Source organism: Molothrus aeneus, chromosome Z (assembly GCF_037042795.1).
Source record: "Molothrus aeneus isolate 106 chromosome Z, BPBGC_Maene_1.0, whole genome shotgun sequence".
Taxonomy (NCBI): Eukaryota; Metazoa; Chordata; class Aves; order Passeriformes; family Icteridae; genus Molothrus; species Molothrus aeneus.
Window position 1 is genome coordinate 28,466,446 of NC_089680.1, and position 26,783 is coordinate 28,493,228.

At 41.4% G+C, this 26,783-nt stretch overlaps 1 protein-coding gene across 1 annotated transcript; it reads right to left on the reverse strand.

The window, feature by feature from the left end:
- Positions 1–8,168: 8,168 nt before the first annotated feature.
- KCNV2 (potassium voltage-gated channel modifier subfamily V member 2) lies at positions 8,169–13,253 on the reverse strand. Its single transcript, XM_066569709.1, has 2 exons — positions 11,814–13,253; positions 8,169–8,444 (listed from the first exon to the last, which is right to left on the reverse strand). The coding sequence occupies exons 1-2, from the start codon at positions 13,251–13,253 to the stop codon at positions 8,169–8,171; spliced, it is 1,716 nt and encodes a 571-aa protein (XP_066425806.1).
- Between the last annotated feature and the right edge of the window lie 13,530 nt (positions 13,254–26,783).

Sequence of the window (26,783 nt, forward strand, 5' to 3'; positions counted from 1 at the left end):
GGAAGTGCACAGGCTGTGAGTAATTTTTTTTGCCTGCTACTTGCTCAGAAGAAAGGCTGTGCCAGCAATTATGAGGCATTTGTTTTAAAGCCATTTTCCTGAGGTGAAATGCCTGTCCCTTGTGACCAGCTAACACCTCTCACCTTACTAAGCAGAAGTTGGAGGGTGAACCACCATTGTGAGCACTAGGACAGAAGAGGTGGTAATGATTGTTTTATTTTCTGTTCTCAGAAGACAGAAGACCCATTTCCTTGGTATTGATATAAATTACAGTTAAGAGTGTATTTTCCATTACCTTGGAATGCATGCAGATGGGTGCAGTTGCACCTCAGTGGCTCTTGGTTTAAGGTACAGAAGAATCAGTCTTTGCTGCTGACAACAGGATCTACCAAGAGCACACAGTGTTTCGCTTTCCCACTGACTCCACCAACCTATGTTTCTTCAAAAGCAAAAAAAAAAGGTACACAATGACTTTGAGTTTGTTTCTGAGTGCAGAACTGAGGGAAAAGGTGGGATCAGCAGAAAATGCAGAGTGATTGACTTAGCTGGAAATACAGGAGGAATGTTTGGAGACATTGTGACCCATAACTGAAACTTGGTCTCTTAGTCCTGTCCATCTCCTGTCTAGTTGGGCTGTAGACTGTCACAAGGGACACAAGGCCATGCCCACATATGCACACCACTTTTTACTTATGGAGTTATACTGTGTGCTTTCTTTATTCCTGTGTTATGTCTAAAAAAATTAAATTGTAATAATCTGATACTAAAAGTAGTACCTTTTTAATTTCTTATATGTTTAAGACAGATTCATTGCTAGAGTTCTTGCTTTAATCAATATTTCCTTTTGGTTTCTTGGAAGAAATCTGTACTGCCCATTTAACATTTGGCATTATGAGGTTTAAGATCATTGCTAAAACCCATCCATTTTGCCTCGGTGTGTATCATATTGCTCAGCTGCTGTGTGAAAACACCAAAGTTCATTTACCCTTAACCATATTATTTTTCCATCGGTTTCCTTGTTTTCTGCATGGGGTTTAAAACTCTTGCATTGAGTTGCTTCCTTACATTCACCATTATGTAAATTGCACTCTTTTTTTCTCTTTTAGTAAGTTTTTGTTGTTTATATACCATTGTATGGTTTTGTGGGTCTTGTTTTAAGACCTGTACTTTTAAGATGTCAAACCTTTTTAAAGATGTGTAAATAGTAAATACCTTGTGTTAACCATCTAATAAAAGAGGAATAGGTATTCCTGGAAATAATTGCTGTTTAAAAAACTCTGATCTATCACAGTGGGTCCTTCACCTTTTCTCTCATCCCTGAAACTCTTAATGTCAGCAGTTCAAGTTTTACTTAATATGATTATTTTCCTGTAAATGTGGACAGAAGGTCTAACCCATTTTACATTGGCATTAAAGCAGCCAGTAGGTTGTTACACGCTGTTCTGCGTGGAGGGATTGAGGAAAGGGAAAGTCACTGATGGCTGGAAAATTGGAAAATTTGTGAGTTAAACTCAGTTATCAGCAGTAATTCCTTGCATATGCCCGACTAAACATCATATACCTTTGTGGTTTTCCTCTTGCAGTAGTCATATTAAAGTTTTGTCAAGGGCCATACTGGCTGAAGTGGATTGAACCATCTTGTCATCTGCTGTCATGGGAGATGGTTTTAATTGCTGGATTCGTACATCTTTCAATCAGAATGTGTCTTACAAGTACACTTATGCTTTACACAATGCAAAAATCCTACTGATTTCCACTGTTCTCCCCACAACTGGTTCTGCCTGCCATTCAGCTATCTTGTCAGTCTGTTCTCTAACTAGAGTGTGTCTACATGGATTACATTTTTTATTAGAATGTAAAACTAAAAATAAAATGCATAGAGGAGAGAGCCTACAGGACCTCTGGGTATACAGACATAGACAAGCAGGTCTATAAGCACTGAAGTAAGAAGTCATCAAAAAGTTTTTATCCCTTTGCAAAACAGATACAAATAAGACACTTGTGGGAGAAAAAAGAAAATTGATCCAAAACAGCCAACCATCACCACCACCAACAAAAAAAAAAAACAACAAAAAGAAAAAAAAACAAACCAGGATTTGTTATTTTAATGATAGACTAAATTATAAGCATCTCTGAGAAAACATTTTTGAGGAGAAGAATAATAAATTATTATTATTAGAATTAGTTCAGTATGTTGTGGTTGTTAAAGTCTCTGCTCCCAGGCTGTGGTGAGATGAAGAACATCAGCTGCCACAACACTTCCATGAAGTCATCTTCACAGCATGGTGATAGCACCAGTGTTCAAGGCAACTGTTCTTACAGTTGAAATTCTTTCAGAGGCTGTTTTACAAATTGATACTACCCATTTTTCTCTGTCGGCATTTTCAATTTTTATGGTTTTTTCCCACTGTTTATCTAAATGGCTAAAAAGATTTAGAGCCTCTTTTAAATTCTGCATCTTTTTATAGTGGACAGTGAAAAAAAAATAGGCAGTATCAATTAAAGATATGTGGTATATGTCTAAATTACTTATCTTCAAATTAATAAATGAATTAAAAATGGTTGAACTTTTACATTACTGTAAACACTCCACCCTTGGTGACAAGACCTCAGGCTTTGGTAGACTGCCTGAGGAAGATGCAGCACAGCTGGCCAACATGGCAAGTAGCAGGCACCAGATATTGTTAAGGAAAGGGGGACTCTGGCAGCCGGTAACCTCTGAGCGGCAGCAGTGAACAATGTTCCACGCCAGGAGCGGTTCTTCCCACAGGGAGACCCACCCAGCTACTTTGTCCTGCCCTGAAGAGGGCCCGCAGCACAGCGGAAGGTGCTGTCACACCCTGCCTGCCTGTGATTTCCTGAATTTTCCTGAACGTACTGGTTTTGGGGCTTTTTTGCTTCTTTGTTGTGTTGTCATCGTTGCCCCCGGCCCCTCCCCTCCCCGCCCCCCCCAGCCCCTCACCAGACCCTGCCAAAACTGGCGAAGGAAAAAGTGAACGTGGTGACCTGAAGAACGGTTACTGAGTGGTGGCAAAAGACTGGCTTTAAAATATGGCACTTGCTTATCTTGTTATTAATGATGTCAAATTATTTTGCTTATAAATCGAGCAAATCCACTTCAGGAATTTGAATGACAGTACAGAGTAATTTTTTAGAGTAGAACTAGAACTGTGAAAAGTTTTATTTATTGATAATCTCTATCTCAGGACTTGTAGAAAGCTTTAATTTTTCTGAGCATATTTCCATTAAATTAACTAAGTACATAAAAAGCTTCTACCTCTGACCTTTCCCTATTTTAGTCCTAGATAAAGGACTGGATTACAGTCAAAAGGCATGTAATTTTTATACTACCAAATAAGTTCATAAAAGTTTTGTAATAGCAGATAAGCAAATTTTTGCATGACATAAAACTAGAATGTTCTTAACAGTTAAAGGGTTTTTTAAGTAAGGTGATGACTTTTATTTCTTAGTCTTATTGATAGTAATTATATTTAATCAAAAACCTTGAAGTATTCCTAATTGATATTTTAAAAAATTCACTTAGTTTACTTAAAATATTTAAAGACTGAATATTGCTATTTGCCTTTGAAACCTGGGAATAGTACCAGATGTCTATTAATCCATGGTGTACTGTAGCTACCCCTTTAAGTGCTATCTTTCTGAGTGAGAAAAGCAAACAGCTCCTGAAATGCACTGAAAAAGTGATGTTCTTCAAAGACAGGATTTGTGCAGGAGCATATTCTAAGAGGAATTCTTTCCACTATCTCATGTAAGGACAGATTCTACATTTCTACTATCCCCACCCATATTTTACAAAAATGTTCTTCTTTCTTTCTTTTAATTTTTTTTCCTTTTTACTTTTCTGGTTTTTTTCATCCCCCTTTTCCCCCAGTAATTTCCAGGACTAAATTAAGTAGAAGAAACAATTCTTGGTTCTCCTAAAATGAAGCCAGGCCATCCAGATAAACTGACTGTTTCTTTGTCTTACAGAGACACCATGTTTGCCAAGTCTGTAGTGAAATGTACTGACAAAATGTATTTTCCTTCTCCCTCAGGGTCTCATTAATATCTGCAATTAGTTAAAATAGAAGACTCTAACATAGCCATATTTAGAGAGATTTCTAATTTCTCAGTAGTCTGAGAATTCTCCACCCTGTTTCTCCAAATCTTAGTTATGCCAAATTAGCATCTCATAAAAAAAGACTGTCTACTTTATCTTTAGTAGTATTGCCCATCTTGTTGTGTTTAAGCATGTTTTCCCTTGATGTGTTATTTCAAAACCTTTTGATTGCCAAAGCCCTATGGAATGCAAGTAACCAAGACAATAATGACTTTCCTGTGTTGTTTTTGGATGTCATCATATGTTTGAGTAATTTAGGGATAGTGATGCCACTGAAAGTAGAACAATAAATTGTGGTACAATAAATTAACTGAGTCTTCTGTGGGAAACATTGTGTCAAAAAGGAAAAAAAAGGCAAAAATTCTTAATCCTCTTTGAAAACCAGCTAATACAGGTTTGCACAACCTTCTGCAGGTTCTTGAAAGTCTGCTGGCTGGAGGTCCCCTTTGTATGGTAGGAACAGGAAAGAATTTGTGGAAGGATCTTGCTAGTTCCCATCTACACGGGAGGTGTAACAAGTGATGGCACTGACAGAGCCCTGAGCAATCTGGCACTGTCTGGCTCCTATAATGGTACCTCAAATTTAGGCATAATCTTTCCTAGTGAAATGCACAGACTAATGCTTGTCACCCCTAAAATAAGAATAGTTAAGCCAAAGGCAGAAAACTGCATAAAATAATCCAGAGGAAAAAAAATGACAAATCTTTAGGAAAAAAGCACAAACTTCTAATTTTCTGGAAAGTGCTTTACTACACTAAGCTCCAATTCACCTCCTCACTGCAGCAGACCAGAGGTGACAGTTACTGCAAAACAAATTGCAGCAACTTTCTGTAGTCTTATGCTTAGTGTTTCACTGCCAGAGGGGTGTCCTCTGGGCTGCACGCTTGTAATATGTACCTTGTGCCAACTCTAGTGCTAGTGAGAGCTCTCAGCACTGAGCCTGGTCATGAGCCAAGTGAGAATCTATCCCCAATCCCCCAAAGAGCCACATTTGTGTGCTGAGTCAGTGCACAGAGTAGTTGGGGTAGTACCAAATCTGCCATCTGTGAGATGATGGGGCTAGATGACAGATGAGGGGGCAAAGTGCATTGAGAAAAAAGAGAGTGGAGCAGCTGCTAGGTGAGCTGGGCTGCCCAAAGTGTGATGGCCTTAGTGCTCAGGGCACCCAAATGGCACCTGGTGGTACTGGTCACAATGTCTTGTGCTTCTGAAGGGACAGAAATCTCTCCTCTGTGTCTGGCTGTGGTTTTGGCCCATAGCCATTAGGCTGTGAGGCACTCTTAAGTTTTACCTTCATGTGTCTGTTTTACCTTCATGTGTGGAGACTCTGGGTTCCTTCCAAACTAAAGATTGCTTGGGCCAGAGGAGGCTGGGTGTTTGGGAAGGCTTTGCTGCTTGGTCAGGGTACTTTCATGGCTCTTTCTTGCAGCAGGGCCTGTGATACACTCCTTTCCACCCAGCTAAGTGCTGGAAGCATCAAGCTTTATGGTCTTCTTTTACTGTCACCTTGTGGGCCATTATTTACCTGGTGCAAAGTGGAACAGATTCAACTGGAGGGGTGCAAGAGACCCTCTTCAAGCTGCATTTGAGCAGTTAGAGCAGTACTGATTTGTGCATTGAAATCTCATTGAAAAGATAAAGCTTTTGCCAAGGACATTCAATTCTGACTCTTGATTAAGAGACAAGACTCTTTTTTCTTCTGCTTGAGTTTGGTGTGGAAAATCTATTTCATTACATGTCTTCAAAAAATATCTAGTTGAATAGGTCCTCCAGGTGAGGCAAATGGGATGGAAAACGAGACTAGTGATCTTTGTCAAGTCTGAGGCTGTGACAAAGTCCAGTCTCAGCAGAGTTAGTCCTCAGGCTCCAGATTTCTGCAGGTGGCAAGAAGCTACTGAGCCTGCCATGCAAGGCTGAGCATCTGCATCCTATCTGCATAGTCATGCAAGTATGAATTCCTTCAGCAAAGAAACTGATTTTTCAGTATCCTATATTTTGGAAAATTCAGTAATCACCAGGTTTAAAATACTTTTAATGGGTCTAAATCAATTTGCATGTTGAAAATAAAGCATACTTGTGTTTTTGCATGCTTGTAACTTGCTACTTCACTGAACTGCAGTAGGAGGTTTCCTGTGGTTCCTGGAAGCTTCTTGTACTGTTGTTGCTGTGCAGAAGGGCTATGCAAATTCCCTAGAGCCAAAGCAAAGCAGCTATTCTTCTCAGTGAGTGCCAGGATTGTGCCTGCTGCATTGTGTGCAGTCCAGAACAGCAAACATCTATCACATTGAAGTCCCAGGGCTCAGCTATGCCTTAAAGACATGGTTTAGCTTTTAACAGAGCTTATCAGCACACAGTGTTCTGACTGTCATTCCTAAAGAACAAAATGACAGATGGGGTTATGATACATTCGTCTGGAGGTAGAGAATGAGAAGAGCAAGTTGGTTACTAATTACCTTCCCACCACTGAAAGGAGAAATGTCCCCATGCTTGACACAACTCGCATGGACGTGTCAAAATTAATGAACATTTTCACCCTCAGCTGTCCCAGAGTGAGCTTCACACCATTGTGTCCCATGCGGCCCTGAGATCTTAAGGCAGCCATTTGCATTCATCAAGGCAGCACAGACACAACGTGAGAGTTCAAGAGTTTTGAAATGCATCTCTGTCATCAAGATGCTTTGCAGGAGTGCTGCTGACTAACAGCCATGGGTCATATCAGTGCACTGTTACTGTTGATCCTTTTCATTACACGTTTTTTCTTTCAGATCTGTTATTCAGATTACTGTTTTTAAATTGGTATGACTGCTCTTATGTAAAAAATTATTCCTGATAGTCTCAGAAGTAATACATAAACTGCAATTCCATCTAATTATTGTTGATTTTATTTGTTATTTAAATTTTGGGATGAGTTTAGACACATGAGAAATCCTGTCCAGCTGTGCAAGAGGACACAGTAATCTTAGGATATAAGGTACTCCTGGGGGTGAGCTAAGGTGTCAGGATTGTGTCCTTAACGGCTGTATGTGCCAGATAAATTATCTTGATTTTAAATCATGATTAAAATTGGTTACAGTGAAGTGCTGATAAAATCCTTTGTATGACTAGTCTTTGAGAGTTGCTACCCATGTATTTCCTTTGATTACTAAAATTACTGCTTTAATACTTATGTTCCTTGACAGGTCTATTATTCTAACAATCCAATAAGTACTGGAAAACGAGACTAGTGATCCAATATTTAATACATTAAATATTGCAAACTAAATTATCACTTAATCTTATACCTAAAAAGGATTGGATTTGGAAATATTTTCAGATTTGATCATTGAGATTTATCAACTCAGACTCCAGAATTCTTCACTAGTTCTTGTCATACTGAAAGATGATTATAGAGGTGGGGTGGTGGGAAATGCTAAAACCAGTGCATTGCTTGACTAGGCATGAAAATAGGAGGGCTCATTTGCAGGACTGCATTTGAAAAATAAAATTAGAACAATGAAGCATAGCTATTTGTCAATGGAAACAGAGGCTGACATTTTAGGGATTATAGCTGCTGCTAATATTTAGGTAAGTGCTCTAGGCCATTTTCCTCTAATTGAAAGCTGATGTAAAACCAATTTAAGTGATGCAGTCAGTATATTGGGTATTCTATTAGTTTAATTTTTGACACTGCCATGACAGAAGTAAGGTGGCTGACCCTTAATGACAACAATTTGTTTTCTCTTTGTACAATTATAGTGGGTCTTTATTGTCAATCTAATCAGTAGCAGGGGGTTAGACCCTAATGTGAGACTTATTCAGAGTGTTTAATTGGAAGGAATTAATTTCAGAGAGTTGATGAGCATTCAAATGCTGCTCACAGGCTATCAGAGTTTAAAAATTCTGTTGTTTTAATCTGAGCCTTTTTAATTTTGAAAACAACCCCCTTCAAAACAGATTTCACCATCTACTTTTGTTACTTTTGGCCTTTTCGTTTATCTTTTGGCTGATTTGTTTTTCCCCTTTCTCCTCCAGCTTCTTCTCCTCCCAATACCCAAAGAAGCGCAAACTATCATTGCTGTGACAAAGGGTGGGGTGCACCTTCTCCGCAGCACTCAGATATTTTCCTCATGGCTCTTCGTGTGAAGTCGACCTTCCCTCTTTCTTTCTTGAGAGCTGTGTACTCGTAGGCCTTCAGCTTGCTGTAATAGTCTGAGAACTTATTGTAGAGGATGGAGATGGGCATGCCATTCAGGATTATTCCAAAAGCAATGCAGAGGAAAGCAAACAGGCGTCCAAGGTGCGTTTCTGGACACATATCTCCATATCCCACTGTAGAGATGCTGACCTACAGGCAAACCAACACACAGCTTATTAGCTGAGCAAAGCACATAGACAGATATGTTCACTGACCAGGGACAAGGTTAACTCTTTTTTAATTTGCATTGTAAGTCTAAAATATTCTGTGCTCCTTTTTTTTTGTGCGTGTGTGTGTGTGTGTGTGTGTGCGTGCCTGTGTGTATGTGTCTACCAGTTTTCTTATGCAAAATATTCCTAATTTAAAAAACAACAAACCCTCTCATGGAGTAAAGAAAGACAATGGTTTGACACCATTCAGGAGGATTTTTAGATTTTTACCCTGCAGAGGGAATTCCCAGACAGATTCCATACCAGGCTGTCCAGAAGGTGAGTTTGTTTGGCTTTAGGGAGAGGATAGATGTGGCTCCCCAGCCATGCAAATCCACTGATAGCTGCAACCGTGCTCCCTCATCATGTCACTTGGAACAGATGTCCTGTTTCTTAATCCACTGTGCTGATAAAACCCGGTATTTGGGACTTATTCTCTGGTTTGTATTTTGAGTTTTACCTTTGTTTTACATATGTATTTTAGGAACTAGTGAAAAACACATAAAACCCTTCAATTAATTATGAAATGAATTTTCCTATTTGCCTTATAGGAAGAAATTATCCAGGACTTCAAAGTTACTAGATAAAATCCCCTTTAATGATTACATACCTACAAGGAACTGTAGCCTGGAAGGTTTTGCTTGCAGTGTATGGTTGCAATATGTATAGTTACAGTGTTAAATAAGTACACAGGTGTGTAATTTTTGCTGAATTTCCTTTTGAAGAAGGATTTAGGGGTTGTTAAAATTGTTTCAGCTTTGGTTGTTGAATTTGTTTTGGGGTATTTTTTTGAGAGTGATGGTGTTTAGTGTATTTATTTTATATGATTCTGAACACTTTGCCAGCTCACTGTCTACATACCTTTACATTTTTCTTCTCAGCCAATATAATTTTCTCTTTCTAGCCTATGGATATATGAGGGAACTGTTTTATGGGTCCAGGGCTACACCAAGTACTGAAATATTTCCATTGTAAAATTCAGATTAAAATCAATGGATGTTTGATTATGGAGATGCTGCTACATTTGAAAAATCTACTCTCAAACAGTCAACATAAGATAACTCCTAATTTATTTAGTTTCACTGCACACATTTTGATGTTTTATATTTTTTACACTGAGTAAATATAACTTACTTTTTTCCTGGCAGGTAAAACTTGCATGTTGCTGTCACCTGTCACTTTCAAGTCTGTGCAAGGGATCTTTTTCAGCCAGTGAATTTTATTTAATTTTTTTTCACAGTGTCTCAACACACTGTATGTATCTGCTAAACAGTAACCTAAAATTCTGACAAAAATAAGCCACAGACAGTAGGACTTTGACTGTAATGCCCTTGTGGCTTTAACACTAAAGTAAGTCTTCAGAAGGTCACTGTGTAGAGTATTTCATCTTCTAAAATGGTAACTAGAATGATATTTTAAATGAAGAAAACATTAGAGTTCATGAGACAGCACTGGGTGAGCACATTTTTAGGATGCACCTGGTGCTTCCTGTGGAATAAAAGGGATTAGTGATTTGGTTTAATGGAAATTAAGTCACTGGATTTGAATGATAATACAGGATAAATATCTCCAAAAATAAACACTGAGAAGGCAAGATGTTTATCTCTACCAGCCAGGACAAAAATGTTATCCTATGATAAGGTTCTGTGCCATTGGCATAGTCTTATACATTGCCATAACAGTTTAGGAGGGATGTTTCTTCTCCTGCATGTGTGAGTTGGTGAATGCTGTTGGATTTTTATAAAATTCGAATGATCTAGATATATTAATTTACAGTCCTAAAGAACAAATAGGCTATAAAAAGTGTTTTATGCTTTGGAATTGCAATGTGCATGATACAGCTCCTGTTTTGAAGGCACTTGCTTAGCTAAATAGGCCTTTTTCACCTAGCCATATAAGTTTATCAGGAATATCTAAATTATTATGGTATCACCACTTTGCAAAAATGAGCCCTAAAGATTTTGCATATAACCTGCATGTTCAGAAGACAGAGTATTTTAGCAATGTATGAATCACAAGTGTTTTCATGGCCTTTGTATATCACTTACAGATGATCTATGAAGGTCAGATTACAAGACCTTCTTTCCTTTATTCACTGATTTTTCCATCCTTACATGGCCCATGGAAGGATGGAAAAATCAGTGAATAAAGGATATTCAGCACAGTTACACATACACATGTGCACATATAAATGTGTGCATCTATGCTTGTCTGTAAGGCTTTTTTTCTGCCATGTGCTGAATCACTGCAAATGTGTGGTAAACCACCACATCTCATCGTCCATGGCTGAACCAGAAGCGCAGACCTTGGGCTCCAGGATGGCTGACCAGGGGAAGTGACCTTGAATGGGTTGGGATTACTGTCTGGTGGGCCTCATATGCATCTTGGGGCATCCAGTATCAGTGCTGATCAACCAGCATGAGATGTTCTAACTCCTATCCAGTCTATTTGCATGAGCTTCTTTCTCCAGGGAAGTGACTGGGACAGAGCCAGACCCATAGCCATGCCCAGGAGTCAGAAGTGCTCCTGGGGCCCCACACAAAAATAGACTGTGCAGGCTGGCATCAGCTGCTGCAAAACAAAATGTATGTGACAATGGTCTAGGACAAGCCTTAAGATTATGGATGGCCAAGATGTGGGTCCTGTGCCTTCCCTCAGCATTGACAATGTCTAGCTACCCACTAGTTTCAGCTAGGGTGCCATAAATACAGACATCTTCTGCAGCACAGCAGAACACAATCTCTTGTGTAAAACAACTGTTGGTCCTAGTGGATTTTTAACAGCCAGAGTTCTGGGACAGCTTTCACTTTTAAAGTGTGGGTGATCTGACTGTAGTTAATAAACTATGTCTCATCATCATGCAGTTTTATGGGTTGCAGAAGACCTACACATAGAATAAGAACAAAAATCCTGTAACTAGATAGCCAAATGCATGCCTTTTTTTTTCCTATTGTTTTGGCAACACTGACAATGGCACTAAATTGGGAAGTGCTTTTTTTTTCCTGTCTTTGACCACTTCTTCTTTAAAAGTGAAAATACTGCATTTGGAGATATGGGAATTTTAAGACTGCCTGCCTGATTAAGTCTTGATTTAAGCTTACAGAGAGGTGAATGAGTGCATGTGTGTGTGTGTGTTTGCGCACGCAGGCATGCATATGTCCTGTAAGCTCAGAATTCAGAGCAGATGTTCACTGATCTGAGCCTGTTGTTTTCAAGACTGTCAGCAACTCCAGCTGGGAGGAGAGGGGAAGAGGAGGGGAAGGAAGGGAGGGTCTCTGTCTACCCAGCAAGGTAAGATGTGTTTACTTACGGCAGCCCACCACCAAGCATGGGGAATGCTGGTGAAGTTGGTACTGGAGACATCGTGCTCCACTGTGTAGACCATGGCAGAGAAGGCAAAGATGCCCATAGCAATGAAGAGCAAAAGGCAGCCCACCTGCTGGTAGCACTGGCGCAAGGTAAAGCCAAAGGCACGCAGCCCTGTGGAGTGGCGGGCCAGCTTGAGGATGCGGAAGATGCGCATGAGGCGCATGATGCGAAGCACTTGTCCTACCTTGCTCACCCGTCCCACCTTCTCGATATCATGCTCGTGTTGGGAGCCCCGACCCCGGGGCTGGTCATCGTCAGTAAAGCATTCAAGCAGCAGCTGCAGATAGAGGGGCAGGATGGCAATGAGGTCTACTGCATTGAGGGCACTGCTGGCAAAGCGGCGCAGGTCTGGGGTAGAGACCAAGCGCAGCAGGTACTCCAATGTGAAGAATGCAATGCACAAGGTCTCCACATGCTCCAAGACAGGCCGGCTATCCCCACTCTTCCAGTCTACCTGCTGCATCTCCTCTACTGTGTTGAGTGCCAGGGCCACCACAGAGATGAGCACGAAGAAGCTGGAGGCCACTGCCATCACTTTGGCGGTGACAGAGGAGAAGGGCTTCTCCATGAGGTTCCAGAGGCGCCAGCGCTGCGGCCCATAGTAGCGCATGTGGTGGAAGAGCTGCTCATTCTCCTCAGCCTCTGCCTGGGAGCGCAGCTCCCGCTGCACCTTCAGCTGCTCGCTCAGCTCGTCCCGGCGCTCCTCAAAGCAGATGCGGCAGCAGCGGGGTGTGTATTTGAGACGCACGCCCCAGTAGCTCAGCTCCTCCAGGAAGCTGCGGGGGCACAGCTTGTCCCTCACCCGCAGCACCCCCGAGGCATAGAAATTGTACACCAGCTGGAAGACAGCTGGGTCCCGGTCAAAGAAGTACTCATCAACCTGGGCAGCGTAGTCATCGCACAGGCCCAGCTGGCAGCGGCGGTCAGTGGAGGTAGCCAGGCGGCCCAGGCGGGTCTTGGGGTAGATGGCCACTGCCTGGTAGGTGAGGCGGTAACTTTGGCCACCAACATTGATGTTCAGCATGGATGGAGTAGATGATGTGGCCGGGGATCTCGAGGAAAGAGCAGGGGAACAAGGAATAAATGATGAGGCCTTGCTTTCGCCCTTAAATGCATCTTCATGTTGCCAATTTTCTTCTTCTTTCTCTTCATCTTCCTCATCTTCATCATCCACATAATAGTTGTAATTTCCCTCAGGTCCTAGTTGCAGTAGGGGCTGGGTGTTCAAGGCAGTGGTGGCAGAGGTACCACTCTGCTTGTCTACATGAACGACTTCCTTTTCCTTCCCCTTGCTGGGCCGTGGAAGGATGTTTGGTGCTTCCATCTCTCTGCCTTTATGTTTTAGGAAAAGAAACTCTTGCTGACTGTTAAACTGCAACATAATATTATTCCTTACTCTTTTCCCCTCTTTGCATTCACCTGATCAAGCGGTTAACACCAGTCCTTTTCAACTCTGCAAAAGCTGGCAACCTGGTTTTCTCCCCTCTTTATCTCAGAAATATTATGCACAGCAGCGGCTATGCATATTTCTCCCTGCCAGCCACCACTCCAGTTGTTGTGAAAGCTCTGTGTGGGATATAGACACATGAAGACTGCTGTTGACCGTTTTAATCTTGCTGACAGCAAAGATCTGAGTGCTTAGAGGAGGGGATTTAAGGGCTATTATCCTGTTCGAGCCTCGTTTCCCTTAGGCTGTGACGTGAATGATTATGGATCCATAAATCTATGAAAAATCAGTAGGGGGGGAAATCCCCTAAAGTTTTATTGCTAATAAAACCCACACATTTTCCTATTTCAAATATATATGGATTAAAAGTAATCTGAAATAAAAATGTATGAGGGGCAGAGAGAAAGAGAGCAGTACAGATTTCTTTCATCCTCATGGGCATAGCATGGCTTGGTTTTCTTTAATGAAAATAATGAATAATTGATATGCAGATAAATGGCAGGAACTCACTGGTGTATCTCTTAAAATGTTTTCAAAAAGTGTGCAAATAAAAGTAATTTCATTTTATTCGCAGTTAGAATACCTCCATTTGGTTAAGAGCCGAGGAATATTTCAGTCTGTGCCTGAAGGTTTGAATGTACTCTGGGAGTGCAGGTCTAATGTTCTGCTGGATTCAGTGGAAGCAAAGGGCAGAGGTATGAAGGAGTTTCCAGCTTCAAACTCTTCATAAGCTGCTGAGAAACAGCATAAAGCCACTCTGGTTTCTCTTGCAGATGGTGTTAGTGTCGTATAAAGCTGCAGTGAGTAACTAGCAGGACAGGAGAGATGCTTTCCCTGTGTTTGGATGGAGGTTTCATCTTCAGCTCTGTTGGAGCTGGCATCAGCAATTCCTGTAACAATGAGCAACCCAAAAACCAGGTTACTTCCCCTTGTCACTGGGAGCACTTCAGTGAAGCTGGAGCTCCTGAAAAGCAGGGGATGCACACAACAAAGTGCTGGTTCCTTGTGCGTGCTCTTAGCACCTCACTTATAACTCCTAAGCAGCAGCTCATTATTCCACCTGTATCCAGGCTGGTGCAGGAAGGGACAAGGCACTGGAAAACTACTAATTTTGGCAACACCCTTGCACCCTTGCAGGTTGGGAAGGCCTCCCATGTGCAATTCTGTATTCTGCCTTCCCCTTGCAGCTCCCTTTCACATAGGCTGTGGGACAGTGTATCCCAGAGCACTGCAGCAGTGCTTCCCTTTGTAGTCCTCAAGCTCCCATTCTTCTGCACTGGTCTCAGGTTCTTGCTCCTGCAGACCCCAATACTGTTATTTTGGTAGTGTCCTATGTGAAGCAACTGCTGCTGCTATGAGAATGTCTCCTTCTTTTTTCCTGTTTCCTTACCTCCAGTTATAGCTTTTCTATTTATATTTACTAGTTCTTGACGAAATGGAAGATGCCATAGCTGAGCATTTTGCAATACTTTTGTTCTCAGTCTGTGTTCTACTGAGTGGATCACATGAAACTCTTCAAGGTTTCTTTGAGTCACACTGTTTAAGGCCTGAATTATTTGTAATTCATATTTAACTCCGCATGAGAGTGAATTTGTCTCCCCTGCCTGTTCTCTTTCTTGATGCAAGAGAGGCAAGCCTCCTATTAATAGGGATTGTCAGTACCTCTTTAGAGATACCAGCCAGCTTTGCAGTTTGCTTTGAGCATTAAACCATGCCATGGTGAGTCCTTTGTATAGCAACTTTAATGCAAATAATGCCAAGTTTAAAGGCTGTTTCTTTCTCCTAAGCAAAGTGATTCAGACATAAGAAAAAGGCAGTTCATGATGCCATCATTTTAGTGCCAAAAATGCTGGAATTTTTCTTAATCAAGATCCACGGTAGACTATAACCATATTCCTCATGCCAGTCTCTGCTGTAACATTTAATTTTGCTTTTTGTCAGCCTCCCTGGCCTCATTTCTGAGAAGTATCCAGTAACATTTATTGCTCACTATTCAAGAGATAATTTCTTATGTCATACTGCAGCAACAGGAGCTTCTACAGGGTGAACTTCATGACTGTCAGGTACCAGCTCCTCATGCACATGGACTCAGATCTTGGACATCATTACTAAGAAAAGCAAGGAAGATCACTAGCTTCGGTCTGCTCAGACTAATCTCTTTGACCTAAATATTCTTGGGAACAGAGTTCTGGGGCACCTGCTGCACTCTGCTCAAACTTGTCTCTAGCTGGCAAAATAGCTAAAATAAAATGATTTCATATATGTTCTTTATTTTCAGGTGGGAGTTGGTTCTGAGGTGCTAGATTCTCAGTCTAGACACATAAGAAAATGAGGTGACTAGAAAGAACCCACTTTCCCCCCTTATCTACCTTATTTAGTGTGCTGCTTTTCTTCATAAATGCCATTAGTAGCAATTGCTTATCTTCTTGTACGGGGAAGATGAGAGTATGGGCTGTTTAAAGAAGTAGTTAGTAAAGTCTCTTGGCACTCTTTTTTCTTTTAAAGTTATCTGAGTGATATGCTTGTCTCTTTTCAAGAACTCTCTTTTAACAGTGCAGGAGCAGTCAAACACAACATGTTGGAAGCCAAGCCAATGGGGCAGAAGGTTGGCTAGGCTGAGCAGTGAACTTAGATGGAGAAGGAAAGCATATGAACCTTGGAAACAAGGTGACATGGCGGGGATGACAGAGATGCTGCTCGTCTCTGTGGAGAGAAAATTTGTGTGACCAAAACTCGGATAGAATTCAAGCTGTGCAGGACAAGCTGCGAAGGAAAGCAAAAGGGGCTTTTTTGATTTTTATCTGTTAGCAGCAAAAAAAGGATCAGAGATAACATTGGTCCATTGCTTGATGAGGTCCAAAAAAAATTGCAGACACAGTAGAGAATGATCCACCTTCGCCATCTGTCTTCAAGACCAATGATGGGCTGGGGTCCTCAGAGCCCATTGTTGGAAGACTGTCAATTGGGGAATGATAAATTCCCAGGAAATCCTGAAATTGTTTGAGACTTGCTGTTTCAGTTGGGTGCATACAGGTGTATGGGGCTGGATAGGATTCTTTCCATGGAAGAACTGGCTGATGCACTTGGCAGGACCTCTCTCCATTATATTGAATTTGTCTTGTGAGTCTGGAGATGTCCCAGTCAGCTGGAATCTGGAAATTTGTCCCCATTTTCAAAAAGCATAAAAAGAATACTCTGGAAGTTATAGGCCTGGCATTTTCACTGCAGCGCATGGTAAAATCATAGGGAAGATTTTTCTGGGAGTTAGTGAAAAATATTGTTTGAGAGAAAATGCAGTCATTACAGTGAGCATGGGTTCACAAGGGAAAAGTCCTGTTTGACCAATTTAATTTTCTTTTATGTCAAAGTAACCCTAGGTGACCAAGGGTAGATGTGGACTGGTTTTATTTTACCAAGATTTTTGTTCTGTCTGCCACAGTACCCTGCTGGATAAACTGCCTGGCACACAGCTAGTTGAGTCCACAATACATTGTGTGAGTAACTGGCTGGAGGGTCAGGCTCAAAGGGTATTGGTAAATGTTACATCAGGCTGACAGCCAGGGACCAGATGTTCCTCAGGGCTCCATTTTAGCACCAGCGCTCTATAATGTTTTTCTAAAAAGATCTGCTTGCAGGGATCAAATGCACATTAAATAGGTGTGGTGATTTTACTACACTAGGAAAAGTTGTGGACTCCCTTGAGGACAGAGAGGCTCTGCAGAGAGATGTGGGTAGATTAGAAATTTGGGCAACTACTAACCATTAGGAACTAGACAAGATCAGTTGCAGGATTCTTCACTTGGGATAGGGTAATCCTGGATGTACATGTAGATTTGACAATGAGAGGCTTGGGGGGATCTGAGGGTTTGGGTTGGTGGCAAGCTGAACATGGGTAAGCAGTGCCCTGGCAGCCAGGAGGGCCACCCGTGTCCTGGGGGCATCAGGCCCAGCATGGCCAGCCGGGCAAGGGAGGGGATTGTCCTGCTGTGCTCTGCACTGGGGCAGCCTCACCTCCAGTGCTGGGGGCAGCTCTGGGTGCCACAATAAAAGACCATGGAACTATTACAGTGTCCAGAAGAGTGTGACCAAGATGGGGGAAATTCTCAATGGCACAACTGAGGCCACTTGGTTTCCTCGGCTTGGAGAAGAAAAGGCTGAGGTGTCCTCAGGACAACCTACAACTTCCTCAAGGTGGGCAGTGAAGTGAGAGGTGTTAATCTCCTCTCTCTGGTGGTCAGTACAGGATAGGGGGAAATGGAATGAAGCTGCATCAGGAGAAGTTCAGACTGGACATAAGGAAAAGGTTCTTCATGGAGATGGTGGTCAGTGATTGAATCATGCTCCCCAGGGAAGAGGTCACAGCACCAAGATTGTCAGAATTCAAGGACTGTCTGGAGAACACTCTTAGTCATATGGTTCAGTTTCAGGTAGTCCTGCAAGGAGTGGGGATTTGGATTCAGTGATTCTTATGAGTTCTTCCCAACTTGAGATATTGTATGATTCTCTGATTCTGTGATAGAAGAAGAAATGTGAAACCTTAGCAGTCAGTAACATTGGAGAATGCTATCCAATGCTATCAACCTGACAGTGCTCTGGGTACCAGCTTCCTGAAAACAGGATTTTAACAACAGAAAACTGTAATTAAAATGGAGTGAGCAGATGGGTTTTTGTAAACCTTCATTTTTAGGAGTGCTGACTTTTCCAGGATAGGGCACTGTTGTAGTAATACAACTGTAGTTATAATGCTCTTTCACTGAGCAAATCGGCTTCAGAATTGAGTGTGTGTGGTTTTTCTTGGTTTAAAAATAAGAGAAATTTTAAATTTAAATTGCTTTAAAGAATTTTTATGATCCTATAAGGCTCAGTCGATTAGTTCCTACCTCATGAGGAATTTTTCGTAGATTAGTAGTTTTTTAAGGTCAGGACAGGCCTATAAGATCAGTTGTTCTGACCTACTTGAACAATGACCCCAGAATTTTGTCATTTTGCATGTTTCAAAGGGTCCAGCCAGCCTCTTTCCTTAAGATCCAGTGGCTTCTGAAGCTATGTTGACCATGTGGAAAATACTGCTAATGGTGATTATTAGCAATGTAATAATTAATAATGTCCTGTTTATCCTTTTAGGGCCCTCAAGAAGCTGTGTAATAGGACTGAAGGTAGACTGACTGACTGCAGTGTCTGCTAGAACTGTAAAGGGTGACTCAGCAAGTAAGAGAATTAAGATTATTTTCTGTGTGCCTGTCCACATACCAGTACTTTGTAAAGATGGACTGTCAAGAAAAAAAAAGAAAATGGAATTTTTTTTTTAATCCTGAGCTAGAGCTTTTCCAAAACACCAGATCTATGCAGAGCTGAACTAACATTCACTCTATGCTTTGTCTCCACTCAGTTCAGTTATTTAGATTCAAATGCAAGGAGGTAAGCAAGAGGATCTGTTTTGCTCTGTAATTTCAGGTGTCTTTGCACCCTACCACCCTGGCAGACTTTCTCAGCCATCAGAATGCCATGCTGTTGCTGAACAAGTGCTTGCCTGCTCACTGCTTTCTCTATTTCTGCTTGTTTGGTTTTCTTTTTCCCCCACTTGCCAACCCTGCAGCTGCAGCCAGCCAGACAATGCTAGGAAAGGATGAGTAAGTGGGAAGAGAGGCTAATTAAGGGGTGGGATGATCAGCGTCATCTAGTCAACCTCTTCCTGCTTCCAGGGAATAGCTCACATGCCTTTCCTTCACTCATCAGTGTTGCCCTCATCTGGGAGGGAAAAGCACAGAGAATGCCAGCTACAGACACCAAGAGGCAGCAGGGCAGGCTGGGGTTGTGATCTTGTCACCTGAGCATTTAGGCTGTGCCATCCAGGGCAGCAGCAGTGATGTGTGTCCCAGGGGTGTACCAGCTGACTGCAGCAGCATATCTGAGCACAGGCACCCGGGATAAATGCCGTGTGCTCCCACTGCTGCTGTGTATCAACGTATCCTTGCCAGTATCTATTTCTGCCTCAGCCACTCTACATTATCACTTTCCTTTCCTAGTGAACTTCTGCTTAGTTTTGTAAATTGCAATTTTTTTAAACAGGTAAACCTACAGTGTTTAGGTGCTACAGCAAGTCAATACAATACAGCAGCAAACACACATGAAAATGTGACACACACAAAAGCAACAGTACCATATTCCCTAGCTTAGTGAGTTCATAGTCCTTTTTTACAGATGGGATGCTGAAGAACAAAATGATATAACCTGGAAACAAGCAGGAGAAGAATAAACCAGTATGTTCTGTATTTCATATTGCCTTGCTTACTGTATGTGGTGTCTCATTCATAAATATTAGCAGCTCTTCACACACAGGCAACTGGTGCCAGCCCTGCAGTGGACACAAACAAACAGAAAAAACACACAACAACAGCAGCAAGAAAAAAATTTACTGAATGAGTATGAACTATGTGTAAAGAAACAGGAAAGATGCTGGAAGCAGAGACTGAGTCATGGCAGTAACACATTGCTAAAGCTATGGGAGGACGACTTGTGCAATCAACGGCTTTATGTTTTTTGAGCATTACAGATTTATGGGAATAGACAGTCCTCTTGCTGACAGAGTTGCCAGTTTTGCTTTGAAATCTTTTTCATATCGCTGAAAGGGAGGAAGTACTGATGTGTTTATGCAGTGTGTCCACTTCCTCTCTCCTCCAGGAATTTATATTTTGGGGTTTTTTATTTGTTTTGCTGTTTCCTTATGTATGATAGAGGCACTTTTGACAGGCAGCATGTAGTAATACAGTGCTTTTTTTTTAATGTGAGAGGCCCCTGTAAAACAGTCATGCCGCTATATAAAGAAAAAAGCAATAAAAAAATCAACAGCAACAAAGTCACAAAATGGAAGCCACAGATGTAGGTGTGGAATAGCACCAAGCAGCCCTTCCTGGCACAGTAAGCAGCATGACATGCATTCTCTTTTCAGATTTCTGGATCACTGGTGGGCTAGACATCAATCTGTCCTATGAATTACAAAGAGCCTACTGAGCTTGTAAACTGTCATACTGGTACTGTTCCAGTCACCATTTCCTCTTTTTTTACCCTGTTCACATTCCACCTCTAGCAAGAACCAGCCACCAGGAACACAAATCTCAAAGTGACATAGTTTATGGTGATCCAAAAATCAAGAACTCAAAAAACACCAAACAAAAAATTCCAGCCAGTCAGCCCACCAACCAACCAACCAACCAACCAGCTCCCCTCTGCCCCATGCCACCTTGCCCAGAAAAAAGAAAAAAAGAAAAAAAAAAAAAGAGGTGCAAAATAAAGAGATACATTAACCTTGGATTCCTCTTGGAGGCATAATGGTGAGTTGTGTTGGACTTGGTCACAGAACAATATGATAGATACATGTGTCATGGCCTCTGGATAGAATTTTGTTTTGATTTATGCATTGTGTCACACACTGTTCTGAAAACTGCTTGTTCTTTTCTTAGGCTTTACTAAAAACCAGCTAGCAACAGGGAAAAAACCGACTTCATTCGTGCATGTTTCTTGTAACAGGATCACACAGAATTAGAAAGGACTTAATGCAAGGCGCATATCCAGGAATAGACTTTTGCAGGTTCTGTCCTTTAACAAACATATCTATTGTAATAAATTCTTCCATTGTTCCTTCTTGTTTCCTTGGGTATAACTGGCCCTCCTGAGCCTTTCTTACACCAGGAGTAGCAGTGATTGTAAATTAGCACAGCTTATCTGTCTCCTTAACATTTACTTGCTGCTTTGCAGCTGAATTACCTTCATGTGCAGGTCTAGTGCTGTGCTACACCCGAAATCTGAAAGAACTTGGCATCTGCCAGATCTTCCACCCAGAGACATATCTAGCTTCACCCCAGCATTACCTTTAAGGAGGGGAAAAGGGGCCACACTCCCTGAAGTGAATTTTCTGACCCTAGACTTCTAAGTCCATAACCCATAGTGAGTTTTTTAAGGCTGTGCTGTTGTGAAATTTTGTTTGCTTCATGTATATGCACGTCACACCTCTCCCTCTGAGTTTAGGACTACAGCTGCATGGTCTCGGCTTTTCTGACATTTATTTCTTGCTTCCTTGTCCTCACCTGTTGTATCTGCTCTGTACTGCCTTGGTCCCACCTCTCTGCCTGTTCTACAGCAGCATCTCTCCCTACAGAATCAGTGACACCAGCATTCCTCCAAGTCAGGCGTTTATATTCCTCTTGAAGATTTCTCTATCCACAGCATGCTTAAGGGCTCATCTCTCACCTTCTTTATGAGCGTGTAGTGTGCTCTATCATGATGAAGTTCAAAGAATACAAAGAATTCTTTTACCAATGCTGCAAAATAATTAGAATTTCCTTACACACAAGAAAGATTAGATAAAAATAAACTAGCTGCTCCTTGAACTTTTCAGAGGAAATTAGATAACTTTGTGCAGTGGAAGAAAAGATTTCAGTCATTACTGAGATTAATTCAGAACTAATTGTGATTTTAAGTTCTGGGGGATATTTTCCAAACACTAACAGATTTATAATACAGCTCACTATCTATAAAGCTGCACACAAAAGAACAAATCAGTTCAGGGGCAAAAAAAGCTTTTGCAAGCCTGGATTTTAGCCAGTTTTTGTGTATGGATGTTTGCATACACACATATTTTATGCATATGTATGCAAATCTGTCAGCAAGATTGCTATCCTTATCTTAACCATGTGCCATTTGCAAACCACTTTGATGCAGTGAGCATTTTGGGCATTCATGAAAATATATTTTAGTGATTTGAACAGGTTATCTTTTATTTTCTTGCTGTGGCCATACACTGCACTGCACTGGCTTGATTTGCAGGCTAAACTTTTCTAGAGATGATTTCAATTCTCAACTCTGTACTTCTCTTGCTCAATGCAATGTAATACTCCAAACTTTTTTTTTGTTGTTGTTTTCAGAAATTGCCATTGTTTGGAGAGTGAACAAGACCAAGAAAAGATCTTTAGCTGATATTGTCTCTGAAGATATAATGAATATGCCCTTGAAAGTATTCTTTTGATATTGACTTCTGGTAAAAAACAAGTAATTCCTTACCCTATCCTCAAAGTCTGTCAAGAGAAAAAAAAATAGGTAGAGCTGCAAAACTGCAGAAGGTTTTCAAATGTGACAGAATAACAAGCTCCTGTTTAAGCTAATCACTACCTTTGTCAAATACTGCTTAAAAATGGTCCTGAAAATTTGTTCTTTTAGAAAATACACTGTGTTCTGCTGTTTTTAAAAAAGGTCATAAATCCCTATTTTGTAATTATGAATGTTAATTTTGCTGTACTGACAGGTTAATTGCAAGATGTTTTCTGCCAAACTGGAGTTGCAGACCTCTGTACAAAAGATGGTCTCTTGAAATTTGCTTGGAAGAGAGTATTTAGAAAATACTCTGCAAAATCATGATGTCATTGCTATTGTGAATAACCATTGCACAAATGAAGGATCTAGATAGCTTAAAAAAAAGTATCAGCAGACTTGCATTTTATCTCTCTAAGTAGCCTTAGGAAGGTAAAAGATATAATGAAAGGTGATTCACAGTAACTTTAATTTGATCATGAGTGACCTCAGGTAATCAGAAGAAAAAGTCAGGCATAAGTGAGCTTTTCCCTCATGCAAGTGCAAGTGAGTGGCATAAGTGGTGAGACATGGTTGCTGAAGTTATGTGGGTTCATTGCAGCTCAAACTGGGCATGCTGAAGCTAATGTCCAAAGTGTGAGAGCATCTTATTCACCCTGTGTGAGGATGGCTTAGCAGTAAGCTATTGGCAGGGAGGCAGGGAGACATGAAGGCAGGGAGGAAGGGGGGAAGGAAGGAAGGAAGGAAGGAAGGAAGGAAGGAAGGAAGGAAGGAAGGAAGGAAGGAAGGAAGGAAGGAAGGAAGGAAGGAAGGAAGGAAGGAAGGAAGGAAGGAAGGAAGGAAGGAAGGAAGGAAGGAAGGAAGGAAGGAAGGAAGGAAGGAAGGAAGGAAGGAAGGAAGGAAGGAAGGAAGGAAGGAAGGAAGGAAGGAAGGAAGGAAGGAAGGAAGGAAGGAAGGAAGGAAGGAAGGAAGGAAGGAAAACATTTTCTAAGTTGGCACTGAGTGATCTGAGGCAGCAATAAGAGGAAGAATAAATGCAGTCAGGGCAGTATACAGTTCATTCACAAATGAGGGGTTTTGGGAGAAACAATCCATACATAACTAATAATATCTAATGTAGGTTCTTGGCAGTGTAGCTAACAGGGATTTGCCTAAATTGTCAGCACCTCTGTTTGAAATCTATTTGAGGAGCTGGAAAGCACAGTACAAGTGTAATTATGCTCCAAGTTAAATTTTTTTATATGGGTTTTTGTACCACTTACAGGACCAAGGGTATGGAGTTAATGGCCAGGAGGTCCCTTCCAGCATGATCCTTACCTTATGATTAGTCAGTCATTTGTAATGGGTCAGGCACACATGCCTGTGTGATATTTTCCTGCTCAGAGACCATATGGTCCAATAGTCATTTTCATATCCTGTCACTCAGTGATTTCCTTAATATGTTCTATACAGATTTCTTTCTCAGTAACTTGCTAAAATCCCCTGCTAGGACAAGTGGGTTCTGAAGGACAATTCTCTGTCACCTTTCTGCTTCACTAGCTGCATTAGGTTATGTCTTACTTCATTAACTGTCCGCCATCCAATGTTTTATTTAGTTACCAGTTTAATTCTCCACTGGCTCATCACTGTACTTTTTACATGTATCTTCACAGCAAAACTTGTCTGCATGGGGTCAAGGGGTTCAATAATCTGCCAGACATAATTTAGCTATGAAAAGTGTGGGATGCCATTGTAGAGGGAGGTAAGTGTGAGGGTGGAATGGTAGGGAGCAGTGATTGCAGATCAGAAGGACCAGAGGAAGCAAGGAAAGAAGGAGACTTGATGTAAAACAACACATACAGAGGTATTCCTGTATAAAAATTTAACAGGAAGTCAGGCAGGCAAGGAGACAGGAGATACCATACCAAATTGCTCAGATTCCATGGAGTGATAAAGAGGGTGCTTAAAGAGGGCATTCTTTTCCTTACTTTCCCTTCTGCGATGAAAAAATAAATTATCCACTTTGTGATACTTTACTTCTCTACGGTGTAAAGGCAACAGGTTGCACTCAGGATTTTAGCTATTGCTGGGGGCAGTGTAAGCAAGCCTACGACCACTAACACAAGCACATCACCACCAGTGGCCTCTTCAGTGGAGGACAAGACTAGGAAGAAACCTTGGTCTGCTTTCTTTTCTGGTTGGAAACAGTAAGGAAGCCTACACCTAGTAACAAGAAGCTGCTTCATTTCTGTGCACCAGGGGCACAGTAGTGGAGGGCATCAGCACAGGAATGATAGTTTATGGCTGAGGGATACTGAGGTACTGAACACTGAATAACAAGGAAGATGATGAAGAAGCACCAAAACCCATCCTCACTGAAGAACCCCAGGAAATACAAAAAGCAATGTGGTTCATCCAAAATTAATTAAGACTGGAGCTTACAGCAAGAGGTAAAATAAGTAATGCACATGTAGGAGAAGGCTTACAGTGGGAGTGAAATTGTTGTGATCCTTTGATAACCAGTAGCCACAGCTCATCAGTTACTTCACCTTTTCTAAGTCTGGTGGGTTTTGCAGACCTTGAGAAGAAAGCCTAATTTTTAAAAGATGAGAGATGTTAAAGAGAAGGTTTCTCTCTGTACTGTTTTCCTAGCATTTGTTTTTCTGAACCTTCACAGAGGTGGCTGCCAGAGCTATTTCTATTTTCCTGGCTCTTCCTCCATGTCTCCCCATTGAGATGAACCAACATGTTCACACAGAGTCTGCTGGAGGCAAGACAGTGCATGGTAGTCACGAAGCATCACAGGGCAGCTCTGAACTTGCCACATATGCATGGGACATCGTGTAAAGTATTTTTCTTAGAATTAGATCACCATTTAGAACTGTAAGCTGAGGCACTGGCAGTTCAGATGTTCCCACTAGTTTTCCTCACTTCAGCCTTCTTGCTCCTGTCTGCTGCTGGTGACCACAGCCTGTCTTGAAGCCTATGGTGCTCTATTGCAATATTGATTTGCATACATTTTGGGGGAATATTTGTTACCTGAGAATAGGAGGGACCTGGCATACATTACAATGTCCTAGGTTGTTTTCCTGGTGCTCAGAATTATGAACTGCAGTTAGTTATGTTTTGGCATGAACTATGCTTTAAGCTAAATCCTGAACTTAAATTGACTCAGCAATATATCTTTGGTTCCTGGATTTCCCTTTTTATTATTTTTTTCTGATTTTCTTTTTTCTTCTCAAATGTGAGCAATTGCATACCCATCCTAGGCTGGTGGGACTAAAGTGTAATGAGCACAGAAAAGATAATATAGCCCATTTGGTAAGTGAAGCAGCACACAAGGAATATAGTTTACTTGATTGCAGCCTTATTTATAAATTGAAGAAACATAGAATCATAATACATTTAACTACAGATGGCATAAATCAGTCAATTTAATTTAAATGTCCAAGTTGCAGGGCACTGAGGGGGGAGTTTGGAGTGCTAGGGCCTGTGGCATGGACAGAGGGGAACCTGCCTCACACTGCCACCACTATCTCCCTCCAGCAGCAGCAGCACTGGACTGCAACCTTCTGCTTCCCATGGTAAATCCAACCCATACCCTGCCCGGAATGTTGTTCTCAGGTTTTTTTGGGAGCCTGGGTGCCTGTACCCTCAGGTATCCCTTGGGATGGGCAGGGATATCTTACTCCCTATCTTGGTGCAGGGGAGGACCATAGAAGCATGAGTCTGGTCAGAATGCTGGAATGAGCTAAATAATTTAGTTGGTCTGTTAGGTCGTAATGGAAAGCAGGCAGCTTAAACTGGCCCTTGAAACTCAGCTGAATTTCAGGAGTATAGAGTCCATTCTTGACTTGATTAGGCAAGCTAAATCTGCACCCACACATGCTCAGCAGTGCTAGAAGAAGCAAATCTTCTGCAAGCTTGATCCTCTGTCTGAAGAAATCAATTTAAGTTATCATGATATTGTGCATGCCAGAAGGGAATGCTGCTTTAGCTGCAGTTCTAACAAGTTATGGGATGATGGATTTTTAGCCCATTTGAGATAAACCGATGCCTTCAAACTCAAGACAGTGTACGACTTAAGACATGCATACTAAGACATGTATTAACAGACGTTAATAGGTCACTGACAGAGAATCCCTTTTTAGCCTTTTTTTAATGCAAGCTTCCAGTAGTGTTCCAAAAGCTAGTGATCAAAAAAAATTCCAGTGGAGAAAGCATTTAAGCATTCAGCATTGCATGCTGTCTCTAGCTTGAAGTGAGTACTGCACGTTCAGACTGCAGATGCAGCACCCTGAGAGCTGTAGAGGGTACTTGCATGAGCAATGAAAACAGGATCTGATGGCTTGTACGTGCTGATAATGATGACTAACAAATGAAAAGGGTTTTTTGTGAGTT